Below are 21,136 nucleotides of genomic sequence, written 5' to 3' on the forward strand. Positions count from 1 at the left end.
CATACCCTGCTGCTGCAGCTGCTGCTGGTTAGCGTTGTCATTCTGTTAGTGCTGGGTTGCTGCGTGTCTTTAAATACAGCTCTTGTTCAGCTGAGGCTGTGTTAGTATTGTGGGATGGTCATTTCTCAGGCTTCCCTCGTTTCTCTGCTGGAGGATTGGCACTAGATTTCCTTCTATTCAGGCTTTTTGGATCTCGGTGATGCTTCAGAAATTGCTCTCTGGGCTTGTGGCGGGGAGGAGGAGCGCCGTGGCTTGCTTCCCTGGCTGATTGGGAGGGATTTCTATTTTCCAGGTGTTGCTGTAGCTGCTCCTCGCAGCCAGTTCTTTCTCAGGTCTGCATTACTTCCTGATCGGCCAAATGTTTCCTGGCTTGTGTTGGAGACGGGCTTGGAAAAGCCATTTGGTGTCTCCCTGCCTGATCTGCGAAGGAGCCTCCTGTTTCTCCCGCCTTGAAATCCAAACAGCCCCTCTTAGCCATGTCTCAGCTCCTGAGGCAGTGCTGCAGCATTGCAGCTGTGCTGCCTTCATGCTGGCACTTCTGACGTTGATGGAAGGAGCCTTTCTGCTGAGGCCGTTAATTCTGCTCCCCAAGAGGCTGTAACTAGGGCAAGGGAAGAACTCTTCTGTAGCCCTGGCTGCGGCTACACCAGTTTCGTCTCACTCCAGCCATGACATTGTTCACAGCCTTAAGCAGCCTAGCTAGGCTGAGCTAAGTTTGAAGTGTAGAAACAACAAGAAGTCCTGTGGCACCTTATAGACTGACAGATATTTAGGAGCATGAGCTTTCATGGGCAAATACCTGCTTCATCAGATGCGTGGAGTGGAGGCATCTGACGCAGCAGGTCTTTGTCCACGAAAGCTTATGCTCCTAAGTATCTGTTAGTCTGTAAGGTGCCACAGGACTTCTTGTTGTTTTCGAAGACATGGACTAACACGGCTCCCTCTCTGATGTTTGAAGAGTAGAGTTAGTGATCTAGCCTTTGGGCTAGCAGGAGGTGGCTCTTTCCCTTGCCCCGGAAGCCCTCTGTGGTGTCTTGTCTGGTAACCTCCTCACCGGATCCAGTACAGGTTAACCTGTTCCTTGCATTCTTCTGGTTTGGAGCAACTCTTAACGTAGCATATCCATATGCTCTGGCCTTCCCCATTCAGTTTTCTCAATTCATTTAATTCCTCTTGCTTTGCTCTCCTGAGTTTACATCACCTCGTGCTGCTGGGTTCTGGGACCCAGCTTCTGCCTGTGGGGAATTCAGGTACCAGGCTGCTCCTGGTGTTCTTATTCTCCATCATGCTCTCTGTATTGCCATGGCCTCTCCTTAGGGGGCTCTTTGCATCCTGGGCTGGATCCATTCCCCTACAGAGGTGCGGGTGGTACAGTCTCTTGGGGATAGTCCGTATTCTTGAAAATGACGGTGCTGGAAAGTGAAAATCTCCAGCTAGCCCTGATATCTGGGTTTCCAAGATCCCCAGGCCAGGAGGACAATTGTGATCATCTGGTCTGATCTCCCCAGCACCAGCTAGAGCAGGGGTGGCCAACTTTTTACATTGGGGACCACGTGGCAATTTTTACATATTCCAGGGGCCAACAAAATAGCCCCAAACCCACACCTCCACCCTCGCCGTAACCCCTTGCAGCCCCAAACCACTCCCCCATGCCACCTCCAGGCGTAACCCCTCAGAGCCCCAAACCCAGGATTAACTTACCTCACAGAGAAGCACCACTTGCTGCTTGTGATGGAGTGGTGGGGTGCATGTGAGTGAGTCAGGCTGGGTGTGTGTGTGACAGGCAGAGCAGCTCACAGGGCTAAGGATGACCCCCTGGGGCTGTAACCTAAGCTGGAAAGTAACACCTCTGACCTGAACAAAGAGCAGGGAGGAGCCCAGCTGGGTTTGAATCAGAGGCAGCAGTTAGAGGCTGGGGGGAGAGGGAGCTGGAAGGCAGCCAGCCTGGCGAGGGGGGAAGCTACACCCCAGAGGGGCACCCCTCAGGCTCCTCTCCCCAGGACGGGTTGGAATGACTGTCTCTGCTGGCTGCACTGACACCTCTGTGCTGAGCTGGGCCTCTGTCGCCTAATAAACTTCCTGTTCTGCCTGCTGAGTGAGTCACTCCTGCCAGCGGATGGGGTGCAGTGCATGGGGACCCCTGAACCCCATCACACTGCTGTCCCCTGCTGCTCCTTTGCCAAGCCCCCCATCTCCTCTTCACCGCGGCTGCACGGCTCCCACCAGTCCTCCTGCTCCCTTCCCCCAGGTGCAGCACGTGCAGCTCTCTGACCTGCGGCACTGAAATAGCGAGACTCAATTGAATTGGTTTAATGGCTGCATCCCTCCTGCCAGCCTTTAAACCAGTTAAAGTGAGTTTACTCTTTCAGCACAGCAGAGCAGGGAACCAGAGCAGGAGTAAGCGGCAGCAGAGGTGGGAGCAGCAAATGGCTCCTCCAAGAGCCACATGCAGCTTGGAGCCACCCAGCTGGCTTTCAAAATGGTGTTGCTGCTGTTTCCCCGGGCCGGTTGAAAAGACTGCGCGAGCTGGACTCTACCCCATGGGCAATGTGTTGGCCACCGCAGGCTACAATGTGGCCCCAGAACTGTTCAGCAAGCGCCCGCCTCTAGACTCTAAAAGTGTTGTTGGACTATATGTATATATAATATGGAGATGCACATATCTCATAGAGCTGGCAGGGACCTCAAGAGGTCATTGAGTCCAGCTCCCTGCCCTCTTAGCAGGACCAACCACCACCCCTGACAGATTGTTTTTGTTTTTTAAATCTATTTGCCCCAGACCCCTAAATGGCCTCCTCCAGGACTGAGCTCACAGCCCTGGGTTTACAAAGCTAATGCTCAAACCAAATGTTGCAGCTCCCCAAACCGCTGCCAGCTGTCGGGTCCACCTGGAAGCGTGGTCCCTGACCCCCCAGTGCTTCCATTACCACTCCAAGGAGCAGGAGTGGCGAACAGTGAGGGCAAGGAAGGGTTGCATTAGTGATTTGTTTTCAGGCTGGCAGGGGAAGGCCACTAATGACAGACACTCTATTGTGGCAGAAGTGTCTGGCAGTGGGGAGGATGGTGGCTTGATGCTGGAAGCCAGCGGGCCATCCATGGGAAGGAGAAGTGGATGAAGAAGGTGTCAATCCTGGGGTCACTGGGAGAGGGGCCCGAAGGCCATGCTGTGATAGATCTGGCTCAGGCAGAGGCCAGTGGCTATGGGGCATCTTTCAGGCAGGCAAGGAAGGTTAAGCATGACCTGCAGAGGACCGGGAAATGATGCTCTGGCTTGCCCATCCCCCTTCCTGGGCTCTTCCCAGGGAAGATCTGCTCATCCATCCCCTAACTCCACACAGCAGCTCCTCCTGCAGCCCAGCCTCTGTGGCCTGCCCATGGGTGGGACGGGGCCGGTGTCCCATCTCACCTGAGTTTTGGCAATGAGAAGTCTAAGTTATTCCCTGAAGAGGCTCTCACCTGGTGACCAGCTGCTGGTTCCTGTAAGCAGGAACCACCGCCCTATGGCTCCCTCGCGTATGCCACATCTTGAGTGGAACCCTGAGCTCCTCTTGCTGGTCGGGGTGGTTTATTAAGAGCTGGATCTGCAGTAATTGTCCTCGGAGCCCAGTTTCTCTCTGCTCCCCAGGCTGGACTTCTCAACTGACCCCTGACTATCCTTCCCTCCGCCCCCCCATCAGTAAAGCCGGATTAAATACAAGCCATGGTCTGCCCTTGCAGGCTGCGCCCTGAAGGCAGGGCTAGGTCCACTGAGCCCCTGGGAGAGAAGCGGTTGTCTCTATAACCCTAGCCCACCCTCGCTGGCAGCTGGCTTAGCAATGGTGATAGACAGATCCCTTCCATCCATGTGTCCGTCTGGCAGTACAGTGGCAGAGGTGCAGAGCCTAAGCGGTGCCTCTGCAGGGTAGACGTGGCCAGGGACAGGGAGGGTATATGCTGGCCCACTCTGGAGAGGGGAAGGAGTTGCTCTTATCTCCTGCAGGGACCTCTCCTGATGGGCTCCAGATGGGCCAGCGTAGCAATGGGCTGGGCTGTGCATGAGAAGCTCAGCCACAGGATCCCCATGGGCCGGGCAGCTGCTGCGTAGGTCCTGGCAGTTGGCTCTCACAACACTGCATGCACCTGGTGAGCTGTGCATCATTGTCTTGTCCAGGGACGGTGCAGAGATGCTCTGAGGTCAGCGGCTGCCTGATTCTCAGACTGGCCACTGGTGCTAAGGGATGGCAGAGACCCTGTCCCCAGGCCAGGCCAGGCCAGTGCTGGGTGACTGCTGTGTCAGGGAGAGGTCCCGGCTGGGCAGCTCATGACTTCAGGGCGAAGCCAAGGCCCTGCCTGAGGAGTGTCAGCAAGCTGGTGGGTTCCAGGCAGTGCCCCTTCTGGTCTGCTCTGGTCAGGTCAGGGAGCACAGTTCTGACTGCACAGGGGTTGTGTCACCACTGCCCCGGATGCCTCACAGCACTTGGCTGCTGTAGCTCCCAGCTTGGACGCACAGGCAGCCTGCCACCCTGCAGGTCACATATGAGGTGTGCGAGTGTGAGAGAGGGAAAGAGAGCCCTGGGACAGCCGCGTGGAGCCTGGGCACCACCAGCCAGCTGGCCCCTGCACACTCCCAGGCCTGCATTTCCCTACAGCCCTGTGCCCTGCAGCTCCTGGACCATCTCGTTACACACCTAGCACTCAGGGAAACTGAGGCATGGGGTGTTCATGCAGGTCCAATGTGCTCCCAGGCCTGAATTTGCCTAGAGCCCTGTGCCCTGCCATGCCTAGCCCTTCCCTGCGCGCTCTGAGCAAGAATCCCATCCCTCACTGCTGGTTCCAGCGCATTATCCTGCCTGGGGCCGTTACAACCTCCCTAGGCTTGTGTATGTGCCGGTATCACTAGTGAGTCACAGATGAGCCATTGGGCCAAGGGAGTTGGGTGTCAGGAAGGGAGATGGAGACAGGCAAAACTCAACAAACTACATGTACTCCAGGCGGCTTCTTACCGGCCTGCCTCCTGCCCAGCCGTGGCTGGCCGTGCGCACACACCCACAAGGCGCCGGTTGCTTTTGGTGAAAGCGCTTTGCCTAAGACTTCACCCCTCCTCCTCCTCCTCCTCCTTCAGCATGAGGGCCTTTCCTCCTCCTCCTGCCAGAGCCCTGGTCCCAGGCCCCTGCCGAGTGCTGCCTGTCACAGGTGGCATCTGTCTTTGCTGCTGTCCTCAAGGGCCAGGGCCCTGTGTCAAGAGGCTGGAGGTCTTTCCCTTCCCTGGAGTGGAGCTGGGGCCCCCAGGTGTGATTCTGCCACACTGGAGGGACCCAGGAGGTGGGCAGCTAGGATGTTCTCTCCAGGCAGGGACAGGCCTGGTTCTCCTTGCTAGGGCCCACGCTGTGAGCACCCCCCATGCCGTACGGACCATCACTGCAGCCGGCGATGCGGGGCTGCGGTTAGTCACCAGCTGGGCCCAGGCTCCACGAGGCCCCTCATGCCAGGCCCTTTGTAACCAGAAACGTTGGCACAGCCTGGAGCCAGGTGCTTCGTGCCAGTGGGGCAGACCTGTCTTCATAGGCCAGAGGAGGTCTCCTCCCAGCCAGAAGCTTCTTCTGCCCCACATGCTAGTGTGATGGGGTTCAGGGGTCCCCCTGCACTGCACCCCGTCTGCTGTCAGGATTGACTCTCACTCAGCAGGTACAATAGAAGGTTTATTAGGCAACAGATGCCCAGTTTCTCACAGAAGCGACAGCACAGCAGCCAGAGACAGTCCTTCCAGCCCGTCCTGGGGAGAAGACCCCGAGGGGTGCCCCTCTGGGGTGTAGCTTTCCCCCTCCTCAGGCTGGCTGCCTTCCAGCTCCTCTTTCCCCAGCTTCCTAACGGCCGCCCCCGATTCAAAACCGAGCTCAGCTCCTCCCTCCTCTTTGTTCAGGGCAGAGGTGTTACCTGCCAGTTGTAGCCCCAGGGTCATCCTTAGCCACTGGGAGCTGCTCTGCTTGTCTCTCACATCCAGCCTGACTCACACATGCACTCCCCCCACTCCATCACAGCTAGTCTGGGGCTTCCTCTGCCCAAGGGGGAAATTGGCCTTCCTCGTCTCTGCCTGGCCTGGCCTGGCCTGGGGCAGCAGCAAAGGGCCTGTCCTTTGCCTAGGGCCGACCTGGTTACCAGCCCCTGGCCGGGCCAGGCCTGCTTAAACCCCCTGGAGTCATGATTCCAGTATGCGTCCGTAACCCCTGCTCCACACTCACATGCACCCTGCAAGGCCAGGAACGAGCACTGAGTCATTAGTGTCCCAGTGGTGTACAATGGGGCACCTGCGAGACAGGTTGGAGACAGGTCGCTGGGCTGGGGGAGCCCCTCCCCTGTGGTGCTGGGCTGCTCTTAGGGTCACCTCTATCCACAGAGGAGTGGAGAAGCCCCCAGAGGCTGGAGCAAGAGCTCCCATTTGGGGCCTGGCTTGTGGCTCCTCTCGGGTGCCTGGGTCTTTGTTCTGCCCAGCGTGAGCATCACGTGAGGAATCACTGTCGAGTGTGCTCAGCTGGCCTTGGAGGAGAGACAAACCTCTTCTTTGCCCCTTCGCCCCCCCCGCCCCGAGACTCCTGCTGCGGCAGGAGGGGGATAGGGACTGAGGAGCGGTGGGGATCGCACCTCCCGGTACTCTGCCCCTTCCTGCGTAGTTGTGAGGTGAAGGGAGAAGAGATGACCCCCAGGAAAGTGGCTGGGCAGGTGCACAGGCTTTGCCCTGTCTCCTGATATCAGGTCTCTGACCCGTCTGCCCCGATCCTGATTCCTGCCTCTCACTTTGGAATAGGACAGGGTTTCTGGACATGGCTAGAGAATCACTCCAGGTACCTTTGCTTCAAACCTGGGCCGCTTACAGCCCCAGGCTGGGGTTTCTTTCTCACTAAGGCAAATCCAACCAGCGTCCACAGCACCTCCCCTAGCCTCACTGGCCAGCCAGAGCCATACATGCAAACCCACAGACTTCCCAGCCGCTGCCAGCCCAGACCAACAGCCCCCTCCTCAGGTGAGAGGTTCTTAAAACCTATTTCACCAACTCCACACAGATTCTTCCAGGCCCCAAAAGCCGTGTCTACACGTGCATGCTACTTCGAAGTAGCGGCACTAACTTCGAAATAGCGCCCGTCATGGCTACACGTGTTGGGCACTATTTCGATGTTAACATCGACGTTAGGCGGCGAGACGTCGAAGTCGCTAACCCCATGAGGGGATGGGAGTAGCGCCCTACTTCGACGTTGAACGTCGAAGTAGGAAACGTGTAGTCATTGCGCGTCCCGCAACATCGAAATTGCGGGGTCCTCCATGGCGGCCATCAGCTGAGGAGTTGAGAGACGCTCTCTCTCCAGCCCCTGCGGGGATCTATGGTCACCGTGTGCAGCAGCCCTTAGCCCAGGGCTTCTGGCTGCTGCTGCTGCAGCTGGGGGTCTGTGCTGCATGCACAGGGTCTGCAACCAGTTGTCGGCTCTGTGGATCTTGTGCTGTTTAGTGCAAGTGTGTCTGGGAGGGGCCCTTTAAGGGAGCGGCTTGCTGTTGAGTCTGCCCTGTGACCCTGTCAGCAGCTGTGCCTGGCACCCTTATTTCGATGTGCGCTACTTTGGCGTGTAGACGTTCCCTCGCTGCGCCTATTTCGATGTGGTGCTGCGCAGCGTCGATGTTGAACATCGACGTTGCCAGCCCTGGAGGACGTGTAGACGTTATTCATCGAAATAGCCTATTGCTACTTCGATGTAGGCTTCACGTGTAGATGTAGCTATAGGGTCCAGCCACAGTCCCAGGTCAATGTATGCTTAGATCTTACCCAAATCACCATGCTGATTCCAGTCCTTCAGATCTAAAACCTAAAGGTTTATTAACAAAGAAGGAACAGGGTGAGAGAGAAATAGTTAAGGTGATACATTACATACATCAATTATGGCTATTGATGCAGCCAGCGATGTTATGTGCTGAATTCCTGAAAGCCTTTGAAAGCATCCTTTTGGGGAATGGGCCCCTCAGTCCAGACAGGCTTAAGTTATGAGAACTGAAAGAATCCTGATGGACCCTGCTGACGGGACTCTCTGGATGGACAGGTAATTAAAATATTTAAATGAGTCCCTGAATAAGGGAGTACATGAACCCCCTGTTTCTTCGATGCCGGAACCCAGATCAAATCCCCGCTACAAACCCCAAACCGGGCGACGCTACTCAGGTGAATCTTTTGGGTCTCCACTAGAGCCTCCTGGAAAGGAGAGGCTGACAGGAGCAATGAGACAAGGACAAGGGTTGTAAAGTTTAAAAAAACAAAGTAACTAGGATTTTATTAAGGGACACAACAAGGTTAGAACTATAACAAGTAGCAGTTCTAAGATGTAAACTTATTTATGCTCTAACGATACTGCACTTGTGTTTGAAACTGTGTCCATTTGGTGGCTTTCCTTTGGACCTCGAGTTGATTTTATTGTACCGCAAGGCAAAGGATTTGGTTATAGGAGCAAAGGTAAAAGGATAGAGGAGTTTAGGAATGAAGGGTGTTGGGAGTTTGAAAAATCCCCGCTGACTCCTTCCAAAGCCGGGGTGGGGGTGCTAAGCCCCACCTCCGTGCAGGGTCAGGTTGCTAGCCTGACCCAAGGGGTTGGTACCCGAGAGCCAGTCTGGGCTGTCCCTCTTTGAGGGGCCCACGGTACTCCCTTAGTGGGTCCAACTAAGTGTACCTGGGAGGCTTATGCTCTTCCACAGGTCACTATGGTAGGATTTGACAACTGAGGGAGGCAGGGAGGCAATGCCTTCCCCTGCAGTCTATTTAGAGGAGGTGAGTAAGGATAAGGGGAAAAGGATAGAAGGGAAAAGGGTGGTTAGAACTTTCGCCTTAATGTTAAACCGTTAAGAGCTAGACGAACTATAACAACTTACACTTACTAATAACCATTAATTATTAATTAAATGTGCTGAGGTTTGGTTAATGTAGTGAACCCTGCCTGGGGTGTCCAGGCCCGGCCTCAGGGGGTCGGGCCCCCGGGTGCTTCCCTCCTCTCGTCAGAGGAAGGAACAACAGAGGAGCAACCCCCGTTCCCTCGCAGAGGGTCCTGATTTCCCAGGTGGGAGTGAATGTAGTATATGTATACAGCTATGTTAAGGCAGTTTTACGTGTCCAGTCCGGTTAGGTAAGGTCCAGTCCAGTAAGAGTCCAGACCGGTGGCGGTGAAGCGTCGATGCCGCAAGATGGCTGGCGGCGGGAGCAAAGGGGCCGCTGTGATGGCAGGCCCTGGGCTTCAGCAGGCGAGCACGCAGTACCTCACCCTAGTGGTGAGGCCAGGTCGCCGCCCGCCCGCCCCACCTCAGGGCTGCTTGCTGCTCCTCGACGCTAGAGAGCGGTGAGGCGCGATGGCGCGAAGACGCCGCTTCAGGCCGCGAGGCGGCTCAGGGTCCTGTCAGCAATGGCTGAGGTGGCTGGGTGTAACTAGCCAGGCAGTGATTTAGCTCTGTTCAGCACCGCTCAAAGGCGAGTGCTGAGGTGATTTCAGCTCTGTGCCGCAAGCGCGGCTGTGGTTCAGCTCTCTTCGGCTCTTAAGCCTGGCCGGCCTCGGAACTCTCAGCGGTCGCCCAGTGGCCTCGCTGTTCCGTATAGGGTCAGCAGGGTCCTTGCCCGCAGTACCCAAGGGCCCCGAATGCCAGGACCAGCCTGGCTTATATATGTAGAGTTCATACATGATTCATAAGCTAATTTCCATATGAAGGTTCTAAGCACATGTTTTCAAACAGGTCCTCTGGGCCAGGGAAGCTTCTAGAAGCTGCTCACCTGCACCCAATGAGGAGCCTGGATTTCAAATCCATTATTCTGAGGTGTTTGTGAGTTCAGGTTACCGGGGAAACCAACTGACACAGAGTGACGGTTACAGGGGGCTGCTAAATGGCAGCCTATGTATCTTTAGAGTCTACCTGCTCCTGCAATGATGTTAAATAGGCCGAAGGCTTGTTTCCCCTGGCCCACGGGGACAGTAATGCCCAAAGGGATAAAAAATCCTTGACGCCTGCCTGGGCCTCTCTTAAAGTTTTATCTTTTATGCAGAGGGAAAATTCCTTTCTTCTCCCGTAGGTCTTGGCCTACCACCTGACCAGGTGGGTTATCGTGGCCTGTTGCCATTTGCTGCAGACCAGGAGGAAAGCCCCACATTCCTGAGGTGTATCAGCCATCTGGGCGGCTGTCCCTTTGTCTTAGTCCATCATCCTGGCTGAAGAGACCACCGCGCCTCCCATTGTGCACTCTGAGCATTTCTAAAACAGCTGTAGAGTCACTACCTATCACTTTACATACACACATGGCCCAGGCATGCAGGTGTCATGGACAGATTCAGGGCATTACTAGCTTTCATTAGGCACCTCGCTTGGCCCTCTTGCACAAAGGTAACATAAATGGCTTCCATATTCCATTTAAATATTCCAACACCACCACACGCTTTTAACAGTGCTGCCCCCAATCTCCGGTCTCTGACCCCGATTCCTGCTGCTTGATTCTAACTCGGTACTGCCTTGATATCCAGTCTCTGACCCTGGTTCCTGCCTCTCTCTTCTAACCCAGTACTGCCCTTGGCTCCTGTCATTGGTGGACTGACCTCGGCCCAGCTGCGAATGGTAGACCAAACCCCCACTGCCCTGGTCCTTATAGCAGGTCCATGGGTGCGGACTCCTGGAGCGTTGTGTGAGGGTAGCTCTGTGCAGTGTGAGATGAGCCGTTCCCGTGGCTTCCAAACAGGCCACACCAGTTGCAGCAGCTCCCATAAGGCACTTGCAGTGAAGCTAGCCAAACCCTGGGCCTGGCTTCTCTCCAGGCTGGGCTCCTGGCAGGGCTCCTCTCAGAGCTCAGTTCTGGCCAGACCTTACGTCCCCTCTCCCAGAGCATCTGAGCCCACCTCCCTCGTGTTTGGGTGGGTTCAGTGAATTACCGGAACCAGTACTAGCACCAGGCTTGGGAGTTTCAGGCAGCTATCGGCCGACTGGCACGGTACAGCGTGAGTGTGTATGTGGGGCGGTGTGGGGGGTGCAGGTCTCTGTGCTGATGGACGCACTGGAATGGGGCTGAAGTTACTCCGTTCCCTACACTTGATGTCTGTGCAGGAAAGGAAAGCCTGGAGCCAAAGGTTGGGTCAGGTCAAGCGCAGAAGCAAGCACAGCCTGGCCCGGCCCAGCCCTGTGGCGGGCGGACAGAAACGCCAAGTGTTGCTGCAGGGGGGCGCTCTTCCTCGGGCGCTCGGGGTCCCTCGGGTGGGTGAGAGGCAGGTGTCCAGGCTGATAGACCCCAGCTGCTTTGCCAGTGTCCTGCCGCGCAGAGCTGCCCTGCTGGGCGGTGGTGTTTCGTAGACTCCATCCATCCGGTCCCGGCGGCTCGGATCGCCGCTGTTGATGGCTGGGGGGGGACCCGTTTGGTTTCTCGAGGGCTGCCCCAGTCTGCCGTGTGGACAGACTCCCATGCTGCTGCAGGGGCTCTGGGTGAGACCTGCCAGGTGTTAGCCACCCCCCTCCAGTGCACCCCACGCCCCTTGCTGTGGGCACCCCGAGGTCTCTGCCTCTCCCTCTGTGCCTGGGCAGCCCCTCCCACTCTCCTGACACCAGCAACCCCCACTGCGTGGTCTCTGCCCCTTTGTGGTGACTCCAGCCCTTGGCCTTCCCCTTCCCACCTACAGCCTGTTGCTGCCTCTCCCCCAGTTTCCTCCCCGGCCAGACTCCCGCCCCTTCGCGTCCCCCCCGCGTGCCAGGCTGTGGCTGAGCTGGGTGCCCAGGGCTCTGGGGGCGAGGAGGCTGGCCTGTGACTGGAGGAAGTGACTGCGAGGGAGGCAGCCTCAGGGCCGGCGCTCAGCAGGAAGCCACTGCTCCAGCGCTGAGAGAGAGAAACGAGTGCGGGGCGGAGGCTCCTGGGACACGGGCCAGTGGCGGCTGTCTGCGGGGGGCTCCGTTCAGCCTCCGGAGGGGATGCGGTGGGGCCTGCACCATGGTAAGAGCCCTTGGGGCCCTGGGCTGTGCTGGCAGCATGCGGGGTGTCTGTCAGCGCATGGCCGAGGGGGTGGGGGTTCCACCTTCCTTCCCTGCTTGGGACCTGGTGCAGGGGGGTTCGTGCCTGGCGGACGGCGAGGGACCCTGGCAGCGTCAGGGTGGGGGATTCTTGAGTTCGTTGGGGGGGATCTGCAGTGCCTGGGAGAGGGACGGGTTTGGAGGGCTCTTGAGAGCCCCGCCTGCGCCCCCCGCCCCCCTTCTAATCCTGTGTTCAGCCCCCCCGGGCCCTGAGGCTGCCTGCAGCTCCTCTTGGCTATCGCAGCCTGTGGAGCAGAGGCAAAGCCCGGCCGTGTGCTAGCAGGCTGGCCGTGCCATTGTGCCCTCTGGCAGCCTGCCAGCGTGCGCTGCATCTTGGGATGTGTAGTTTCCACTGGGCACGATGCAAGCGCCAGCCCCGTTGTGCACCAGCTGGGCCCAGGCCTGGCCCTGCATCGCGCTTCCTTTCTCGCTTCGCTTTGGAGTGAGCAGCGAGTGGGCGGGGGGCCAGCAGCCCTGGTGTGGAGGGCTGTGTGGCAGGAGAGAGATGAGGGGCCGAGCAGCCTGTGAGCTTTGGCCGGGGAGGCTCCCTGGGGCCCCTTTTGGCTGGACTGAAGGGGTTCCTCCTGACCCACCCCTGTGCCCTGCAGAGCTGAGGGGCTGGCCTAGGAGGAAGTCACGTCTGGGGCCTGGGACTGGCACTCCAGTCTCGTCTCCTTGTCTTGGGGGCAAGCCTCGCGCTGCACAGCCAGGCTTGCCGCAGGGCCTGGGCCGAGGCCAGGTGGGTGCAGCAGGTGCTGAGTGGGATGGCCAAGGTCTCCCAGGGCCTGGCGGTGTGGGTGCCCGAGAGGGCTGGGCACCACGTGAAGTTCCTGGCGCTGAGTGACTCTTCCCCAAGCCGCCGCCTTTCTGCTGCTCCATCCATGTCTGGCTGGGCCCCAGGCAGGTCCACCTCTGCCCCCAGGGAGAGGCCAGGCCCTCGGGTCCTGCAGGGGCTCCTGGTTTTGTGTTGCCCCTCGGCTGCAGGCCGAGGTAGGCCCCGGGTCTCAGGCCTGGCTTGTGGGAGGGGAGGTGCGGAGGCTGGGTTTGGAGCACAGGAAACTGAGCTAAGTGTTCAATACCTCATGCTTCCTAATGGAGCATGTAATGTGCCTGGTGAGCGCATGGGGGTAGGCCTGGCACGCCGCCGGCGTGGGGCCCTGGGGGCTGAGGCTGAGTGACTGCAGCCGCTCTGCACGGGCTGCTTGAGAGGGGGCGCCCTGTTTGCCCGGTGGGCTGCCGGGTACGGGGAAGGCCTGGGAGCTGTGCTGTGCTGTGAGTTTGGCATGGGGGCTGTTGGCGGAGCTCCAGGGGGAACCCAGATGCACAGGGGTGGCATTACGTGGGCAGACCTCAGTGCTCCAGCGTTGTGCTGCAGGGAGCGGTGGGGTGATGGAGCAGGGATGTTCTGGCTCGTCGGCTGACTGGGAGCCCCCCCAGCAGCTGAGCTGAACCCAGACTCTGCTCTCCCCACCTGCAGCAGCTGCAGCCCGAAGACCTGAGCTCTGATCCAGCCTGAGGCTCGAAGTCTCCCCCTTCTTGTAGGAGGGAACTCTCCAGGCCAGACCTGGCTCCCAGGAAATTCCCGTTTCGCCCAGTGGCCGATAGTTTCTTTGCTCTGGGGGAACGTAGGCCCTGGACCCAGAGGGACCCATGCTGTGACCTGCATTCCCTGGGGCTTTGGCCAAGGGAGGAAACCTTGGCCTGGAGAGCTGTAGGAGAGAGTGGGGCATGGGGCAATGTGCCCTCTAATCTTCTCCAGCCATGTTCAGGATGGTTTCGCAGTGCCCTCAGGCCTGTGTGGATGTGCCCCACCCGCAGACACACAAAACCCAGCTGTGGGTGCTCTGCTCCTGAGCTGGGAGGCTCTTGGCCCTCTCGTGGATGGCCGCACAGGTGCACAGGAGCACCGGCATGTGGAGACGTGGCCATGTGCTGTTAGCAGAACGGCTCCTGCCTTTTGTCCCAGCTGCAGCTTGCTGAGTCTGGCCGGTTCCCAGCTCAAGTGATCTGCAGTAATAGTTCCTGGAGGCCAAGCAGTGAATCTCTAGGGCCAGGTCTGACGGGGGCCCCCAGGGTGGCCCTAGGGAAGAGAGCAAAGGAGCCGGGAAGATGGGCCCCCCAGTGCCGCCCTGCTGGATTAGTTGCTGGTTTGTGCGTGTGCCTGGCGCTTCAGAATCTGGGGGGGCGGGGCCCGCGGCCTGGCCCTGATCTGGCCGCTGGGTGAGCCCCTGCTGTTATGGGAAGAACTGAAGTGCCCCCTCGCCAGCAGCACAGCCCCCGTAGCCAGCGCTGCCGAGCACGCTTCCCTGCGAGCCTTTGCAGAGCACACTTACACTTTCACTCTCCCTTGCCACGGAAACCACTGCGCCAGGCTGGGACCTTTCGCTCTTACTCCCCACCCTTCCCCTCCGTCCACCACGGCTCTCGCAGCCTCGGCTGGGCCCAGGCAAATGGCACCTGAGCCCCGCTGCTGAGCAGGGCAGCAGTCCCGGCCCACCAGGGCTGCGCAAGGGAGCGTGGCCGGACTGCTCCTCACAGCCAGTGGAGGCTCTCCCACTGCACCTGGGGAGCGGGGGGCAGAGGGGCAGTCCAGGCCTGGGCTGGGAGCTCTCACACCACCGCTGGGCCTTGCAGGCTGCCCCCCCTGCCCGTCCCCTTCCTCTCAGCTGAGAGCTCCTGCAGTCTGTCCTGGGCTGCTCAGCGACGGGAGAGGTTGGCCTTGGTTCTGTACCTGCCTGGGGGCTGGCCCCATACACCCAGCCCAGTGCTGGCCTGCGGTGGGGTCCAGACCCCAGTGCTTGCTGTCTGTGGTGCCCCCGCCCAGAACCACTTCCCCCCCGCACCTGCTGCCCCCCCCCCATACACACAGAGCTGGGAGGAGGCACCAGCACAGGCTGGCGATGGGCTCTGAGTAATGTGGGTGCCCAGCGCCTGGCAGGAGCCCATGTCCCGACCACAGGCCTCCCTTTGCTTTGGGTTTGCAGAGCTCCTGACAAGTGCTGTGAGAAGCCCGTCTGGGGCTGGGAGTCTGGGAGCCGAGGTCACTGGCCTGTCCCATGCTGCGTGCACACACCTGGTCAGGGCCAGGCTGAGACAGCCTCGTGGGGCTCAGCTGGGGGGCAGGCGGGGAGATGCAGGCCCTCCCGAGGTGCCTGGCTCGCAGGGGAAGCCTGTGCAGCTGTGAGGTGAGCTGGGCCGTTGGCCAGGCTGGGGTGAGGGTAGGAAGAGACCTGGAGCTTTGGTGTGGCTGTGCTACATTTCAGGGCAGCTGGACACCGGCAGGAAGACGTTCGAGGGAGGGAGGGGGAAGGGGAACAGGGCGGTGAATTTGTGAGTCATCAGCAGAGATGGGTGTTAAAGCCAAAGCCCTGCTGTGGCTGAGATCACTCAGAGAATGGCTGCGTGGCCCCCAGAGAGCTGCTCAGCCTGGCTCTGGCTCTGGCTCTGGCTCTGGCTCTGGCTTGCTGTGTGCTCTCAAAGAGCTGCGTACACAGAGCCTTGATGCCCTCTCTGTAGCCCTGTTTGTAGAGCACCAGCGTGAGCCTCGCAGGCCCAAGTCATCTGAGCCTAGCGGGGAGGCTTCCTTCTGCCAGCGGCACAGCCATACTCAGCGAGAGCCAGAGTGGAGGGAGACAATGGGGGGGGGGGCAGGAAAGTGTCCCTGAGAGGGTCTCCCATCGGAGGGGGAGTGCAGCAAGGCCGTCCCTAGAGGAGCTGCGGAAGGGCAGAGCTGAGACTGGGGCCAGCCCAGACATTGCAGGGAACCAGCCTGGCTGGCTGTGTGAAAGGCAGCCAGCCGTGGCCCGGCTGCGAGGGGGGCCTCAGAAGAGGTCAGCTGAGATCTCTGGGGGTGCCAGTGGAGGCAGGGGGCAGAGTACCAGCAGCGGTAGCCGTCTGGCTCGGTGAGCCCTGAGGAGCTGGAGTTGGCTGCGTTACGGCGCAGACTCTGGCAGCGTTGCTAGGAGAGGAGCTGTGTGCAGCGGGTGGGGAGAAGGGGCAGGGCTGGTGTCTTCAGGTGGCAACGCGTGCCTGGAGCCCAGAGGTCCCATGGCTTTGGATTTCAGGGCAGCTCTGGACACTGTGTCTGCTGACAACTTCCCTGCGACATGAGCTCAGTTGCCTGGAATGTGGGGCTCTTGGAGGGGGTGTGACGCGGGGGGGCTTTACTGTTACGCTGGGTCTGGGGCATGAGGCCAGGCAGGGAAATGGGCTGAGGTGGAGCCGTCTCCGAGGCGATTGGCTGGAGCCCTAGAGAACCCCCTAAGGGCCTTTGCCTGTTCCGCTGGCTCTGAAGCAGCTCTCCTGCCAGGTGGGGCTGGGGCCGCGCGTCCTGCCTGGCCCTGGTTTGTAAGGAGCAGCAGGGCAGGAAGGCAGGCAGGCTGAGGCACAGTAGCTAAAGGGTCCAAGTGGGGGGCGGTGCTTGTGCAGCCGGGCATCCCTGCTGGGTGTGTGTGTCGGGGCTGCCCACAGTCGTGGCGGAGCGTGGAGGTGCTGGGGTACTTACAGACCTGGTGCTCACACCTGCCTGTCCAGCGGGGGAATATTGCTGGGCCTGATGTCCCAGGCATGGGCTGGGCGGGGGTGTTGGTGAGCCTGGGTGGGGGCGCGCTGTTCGCTCTCCCCAGACCTGACCCTTTCATTGGTCACGGCGGCACATGGGGAGGGGAACTGGGCCTGCAGCACACAGTTTGGGCTCAGCGCCCAGAGGCACTAGCTACGCACCTCGGCCCACTGTCTGCTCCCTGTGCTGGGGTCGTACCATTTACCGCTAGAGTAGGAAGAGAGCCGGGAGCGTGGTGACGATGACACGTTCCTTTCCGGTAGTTTCCGTGGAGGCTGTTAAACAAAAGCCACCAAAGTGAGCCGTTTCACCAGCGGAACAGGAGCGCTTTCGTTCAAGAGTTTCCAAAGAGCTGGCTAGGGACCTCACTGAACCGTTCATGGTGGTTTTCAGTTCTGTCTTGGTGCACTGGGAAACTTGCAGTCGATGGGGAAGGATTTGTTGCAGGCGCTGGGGGAGCAGGGCGGGTGTGTGAAGAGGGAGGCAGTAGCCCATTGACCATCTGTCTTCGAGCTGAGAGCGGTCGTGTCCCCAGGACAGGGAGGTCACTGCTGGGGGAGAGCTGGGCATCTGCCCCTCACAGACCCTTTAACCCCTTCAGCACTGGGTTCCCTGGCACCTCTCAGAGCTCTACATCACTAGAGGACACTGAGGGGCCCTTTCTGGGCCAGGTGTGGATCCAGTGCAGTACACAGGGCTGGAAGGCAGGATTCATCCTGTGAGGCATGGGGCCATGGCAGGCCCAAGGTTCAGCTCCTCCCAGAGTGCCAGTGAACTGGGTACCCCCCTTGCAGGAGGAGCTGGGGAACAGGTGGACAAATGGAATGTCCCAGTGAGGACAGACAAGGGCATAGTCTGGGGTCAGGGTGAGAGGCTGGAGCAAGGGGGCTCTTGGGGTGTCCTCTCCGGTGAGGGCATGTGGGATGCGCATCACAGGACATGCTGGGGGCAGACGGGGGAGCCAGGGGTTGAGGAGGCTGGGTGATGGCACTGGCAAAGCACCCATCGAACTGGCTTCTCAGCCTCTCCCTTTTTCTGCCCCGCAGGTGGAAAGTAGTGACTCATCCAAAGACACTGCCTCAGTCCCAAAGTGCCACCCCCCCTGCCAGGAGGCTGGCTCCGCCGAGCAGGTGCCCAATGGAGACCTGGAGACAGATGGTGCTCAGTGGAAAGGCCCGGAGGACAGCGACGGGACCCCGAAGGGCGGGCAGCATGGCGAGGACGAGACGGACAGCCTCCCAGACAGTGAGATGGGCCAGACCCTGGAGAATGGGCGCTGCTCCCCGAAGGACAGCCCGGATCCGCCAGCCAATGAGGGTGAGCTGGCCCCTTCTGCCCCCCAGAAGAAGAGAGGCAAGAGGAAACTCTTGGAGACAGCTGGGAAAAGTAAGACCTCAGCGTTTAGGGCTCCCGACTACAGGGCTGGCAGGATCCAGGAGCAAGGGTAACGTGACCTCCGGCTGCCCATGGTCCTGCTGCCCCCAGCCACGTGCCGTGCCTGTGCCGAGGGCAGCAGCATTAGTGCTCTGTGCTCCCAGCCGCCTCGCAGACCCAGGAAGTGGGGAGCTGGAACCTTTGGTGGGGCAGAGGCGTCTCGACAGATTCCGCATTGGGGAGCAGGTGCAAAACTTCCAGCTGCCCCTCGGTGCCCCTGTGCATTGCTGGGCTCTGGCAGCGGACGAGGCGGCAGAGGGTCCCTGGGGGCTGCACTGTGCAGAGAACGGGGCATTGCAGCTGCCGGCAGGTCTTGGTGCGTTCTCCCAGAGCTGGCGTGCTGGCCCCTTTCCTGGAGGGTAGCCCGGCTGGGGCCAGGCCCAGTTCTGCTGAGCTGCCCCGGGGGGCGCGGGGGCGTGTGCCTTCTCTCGAGGCTTTGTCCATTTGCTGTAGCTATCAGGACATGGGGGTCAGGTGGTCGAATGGGCAGAGCTGGACCGCCGGGGGCTGGGTCTGCCTCTGGGGCAGAGAGGCCTGCAGAGTTTGTCTTTCCTGTGCTCACCTAGCCGGGTTTGCAGCTCCCTGCAAAGGCCCAGGTGTCGGAGTCTGGCTGTGCTCAGTCACCACATCTTCAGGGGGTATTCGCCAGTTCCTCAGAGCTCTGCTGCCCTCCAGGGCCCACGGAGCACGGCTGGCCCTAGGAGAGGCCAGTCCCTGTGCAAACCAGCCCCCACATCGGTTGCACGCACAGGCTTCCTGCCCGACGAGCCAAGAAGGCTTCAGCACTCATGGGGCGAGTTTGTCTGCAGAGGCAGCTGGGGTGAGAGGAGAGTCAGGGCGTGCCCCTCTCATCCGAGTGCCTGCCTTCTCCCCCAGCAGCAGCCAGTGCTCTGCTCTCTGTGGTGTGTGGTCCCCCGCCAGCTCCCAAACCCCCTGGGATGCAGCCAGCTCCCAGTGGCAAGCCCCTTTCCCTCTGCCCACTGGGATGTCTCAGCTGCAAGATGGGTCATGCTGAGCTCCCTGCTGGGAGAGTGCCTGGCTCTACTCCACTGAGGCCCTGGCTGGGTGGGCTGGGGCGGTGAGTATCTGCGACTGCGTGGGGCAGTCTGACGTGGATTTATGGGCAGAAGGGCAGGGAGCTAGCCAAGTGCCAGAGCTGCCCCCAGCCAGGCTCTCGGCATGGGAGTGGCTGCCCTGTGGGACTGCTGCATTCCTGCGGGTTGTCGCTGATCAGTATCTGGGTTAGTTCTGCTCCCCGGCAGAGCTGGAGCAGGAACTGCTGTGGCAGCTCATGGTGCATTAATTACCAGCCCCGCTAGTCTGGATCCTGCTTGTAGCAGTTCCCACCTCCCCAGGCCAGAGGGGAGCACTGTGCTCAGCTGGGCTGACTCCCTGCACTGCACCAGTTAGGTCTGCCCACAAGATTTGCCTAGACCTGAGCCATTAGACAAGCAGCCAGCCGAGATTTAGGCGTGCCAGGGTTGGCGAAGCCCCCACACCCCTGAGGGGGTGGTTCCCATGCATGTGGGCCTCAGAAGCCTGTCATTCCCCTTGCCTGGCAGTTCTGGCCTGTGCAGGGCACGGTGTGCTGAGGTGCCAGGCCTGCGGTTGGGGTTCCCTTTGCCCAGCTCTGCTCCCAGCGGTGCTTGTGCCATGGGCGTGTGGCAGGCTCGGTGCTGCTTTCCGCTGAACAGGGGTGGGGCTCTGGAGCTTCAGTGAGGGGCCGGGGGTGAAGGGCACTAGAACCTCCGTGTCAGACTGCTGCCCCAGTGCTAGCAGATGGTTGCCTTCTCTGGCCACATCCAGGGTGCTGTTAACGCAGTCTGTGGGTGAGCCTGAGGCTCCCGGCTCCTGGCACTCATGGCCAGGGATTCTAGAATTCCTCACACTGCGCAGAAGTGCAGAATTTGCATCTCTGCCGAGACTCCGTAGCCCTACTTCTGTGCAAAACCAGACGCTGGACAGCAGAGCCCCGATTCTTGGCTCTCATGGGGCCGGAGCCAGATGGGCTCGTCAGAATCTTGGGTCACCTGGAGAACTGGCTAAGAGCTTTCCATCCCTGACCTTCAGATGGGGTGGGGCTGGGACCGAGCACCCGAGCCCCTGGCTCGGTTAATGTGGAGATCCAGTGAGTGGCGCCTCGTAGGAAGAGGGCTCTGCTGCACGGAATGCAGACAGGGCAGGATGTGGGGTGTGTAAGAAGTGCCAGTTGCGATGCTTTTCCTTTCTGACAGTGATGGCTGGCACTGCTGGTCAGCTTCAAACTTGCTGAAAATTGTAACGCAGTCAGCAAAACCCTGTGTGCAGCCGCTAGCTGTGTGCACCATGGGTGGGAAAATGGAAGTTTAGTGTTTCATTCGGATAGCGGCAGAATGCCGGGTTGTTTGGCTTCTGTCGGAGAATTTGGGGGTTTTATCATGGATAACTTGGAGCTTGCTCGTGGCTCCAGGAGAACCCCACTCAGAGCTCAGCAAAGGGCGACTCGCTCAGTTTGGCGCCTGTACACCACTCCCTTCTCCTGACATGCTCACCCTACTCTGTGGGCACTGGGGTGGCTTTGCTGGGGCTGACCCATGCTCTGCCCTTTTGCATGTCTACCTAATGTCTTTTGCTTGCTTTTGCAAGGACAGATGCTAGGAGAAGGTAGGGTCCCTGTGATCCTAGCCAGGCGAGAAACCAGCAGTGACAGGGATAGTCAGACCAAACACCCCAAAGGTCTGCTCAGCCCAGGGCCACTCTCACAGCCTCTAGGAAGTCTGGGGGCTGCAGCGGACTGGCATGAAGCAGAGGGTACCTTCAGTATGGAGGTGTGGCCTCCCTAAGATGGCAGGTCCCAGCGTGCAGGTCTGTCTCTTGTGGGGTCAAGGTTGGCTGAGATGCAGCATTCCCTGCTGGGAGCTGTCATCTGTCTGTGTGGGCCTTAGCCTGCGCTGGATATCTGAGTGGCTGTGGACCATGTCATAGAATCATAGAACTGGAAGGGGCCTCGGGAGGTCATCAAATCCAGTTGTCTGCACACACAGCAGGACCAGGCACCATCTAGACCATCCCTGACTAGTGTGTGTCTATCATTATCATCTATAACCGCGGGCTCAGCGCCCGTTGGTG

At 59.5% G+C, this 21,136-nt stretch overlaps 1 protein-coding gene across 4 annotated transcripts in view; it reads left to right on the forward strand.

Annotated features, from left to right (window-relative positions):
• DNMT3A (DNA methyltransferase 3 alpha) overlaps window positions 1-21,136 on the forward strand; it is a 234,181-nt gene that overhangs the window by 80,212 nt on the left and 132,833 nt on the right. For all 4 annotated transcript variants that reach the window (XM_074991537.1, XM_074991538.1, XM_074991539.1 and 1 more), the window contains exon 4: window positions 17,641-17,911. In XM_074991537.1, coding sequence (XP_074847638.1) covers window positions 17,641-17,911 — 271 coding nt within the window. The remainder of the gene's footprint in view (window positions 1-17,640; window positions 17,912-21,136) is intronic.

This window comes from Carettochelys insculpta, chromosome 3 (assembly GCF_033958435.1).
Source record: "Carettochelys insculpta isolate YL-2023 chromosome 3, ASM3395843v1, whole genome shotgun sequence".
In the NCBI taxonomy this organism is placed as follows: domain Eukaryota; kingdom Metazoa; phylum Chordata; order Testudines; family Carettochelyidae; genus Carettochelys; species Carettochelys insculpta.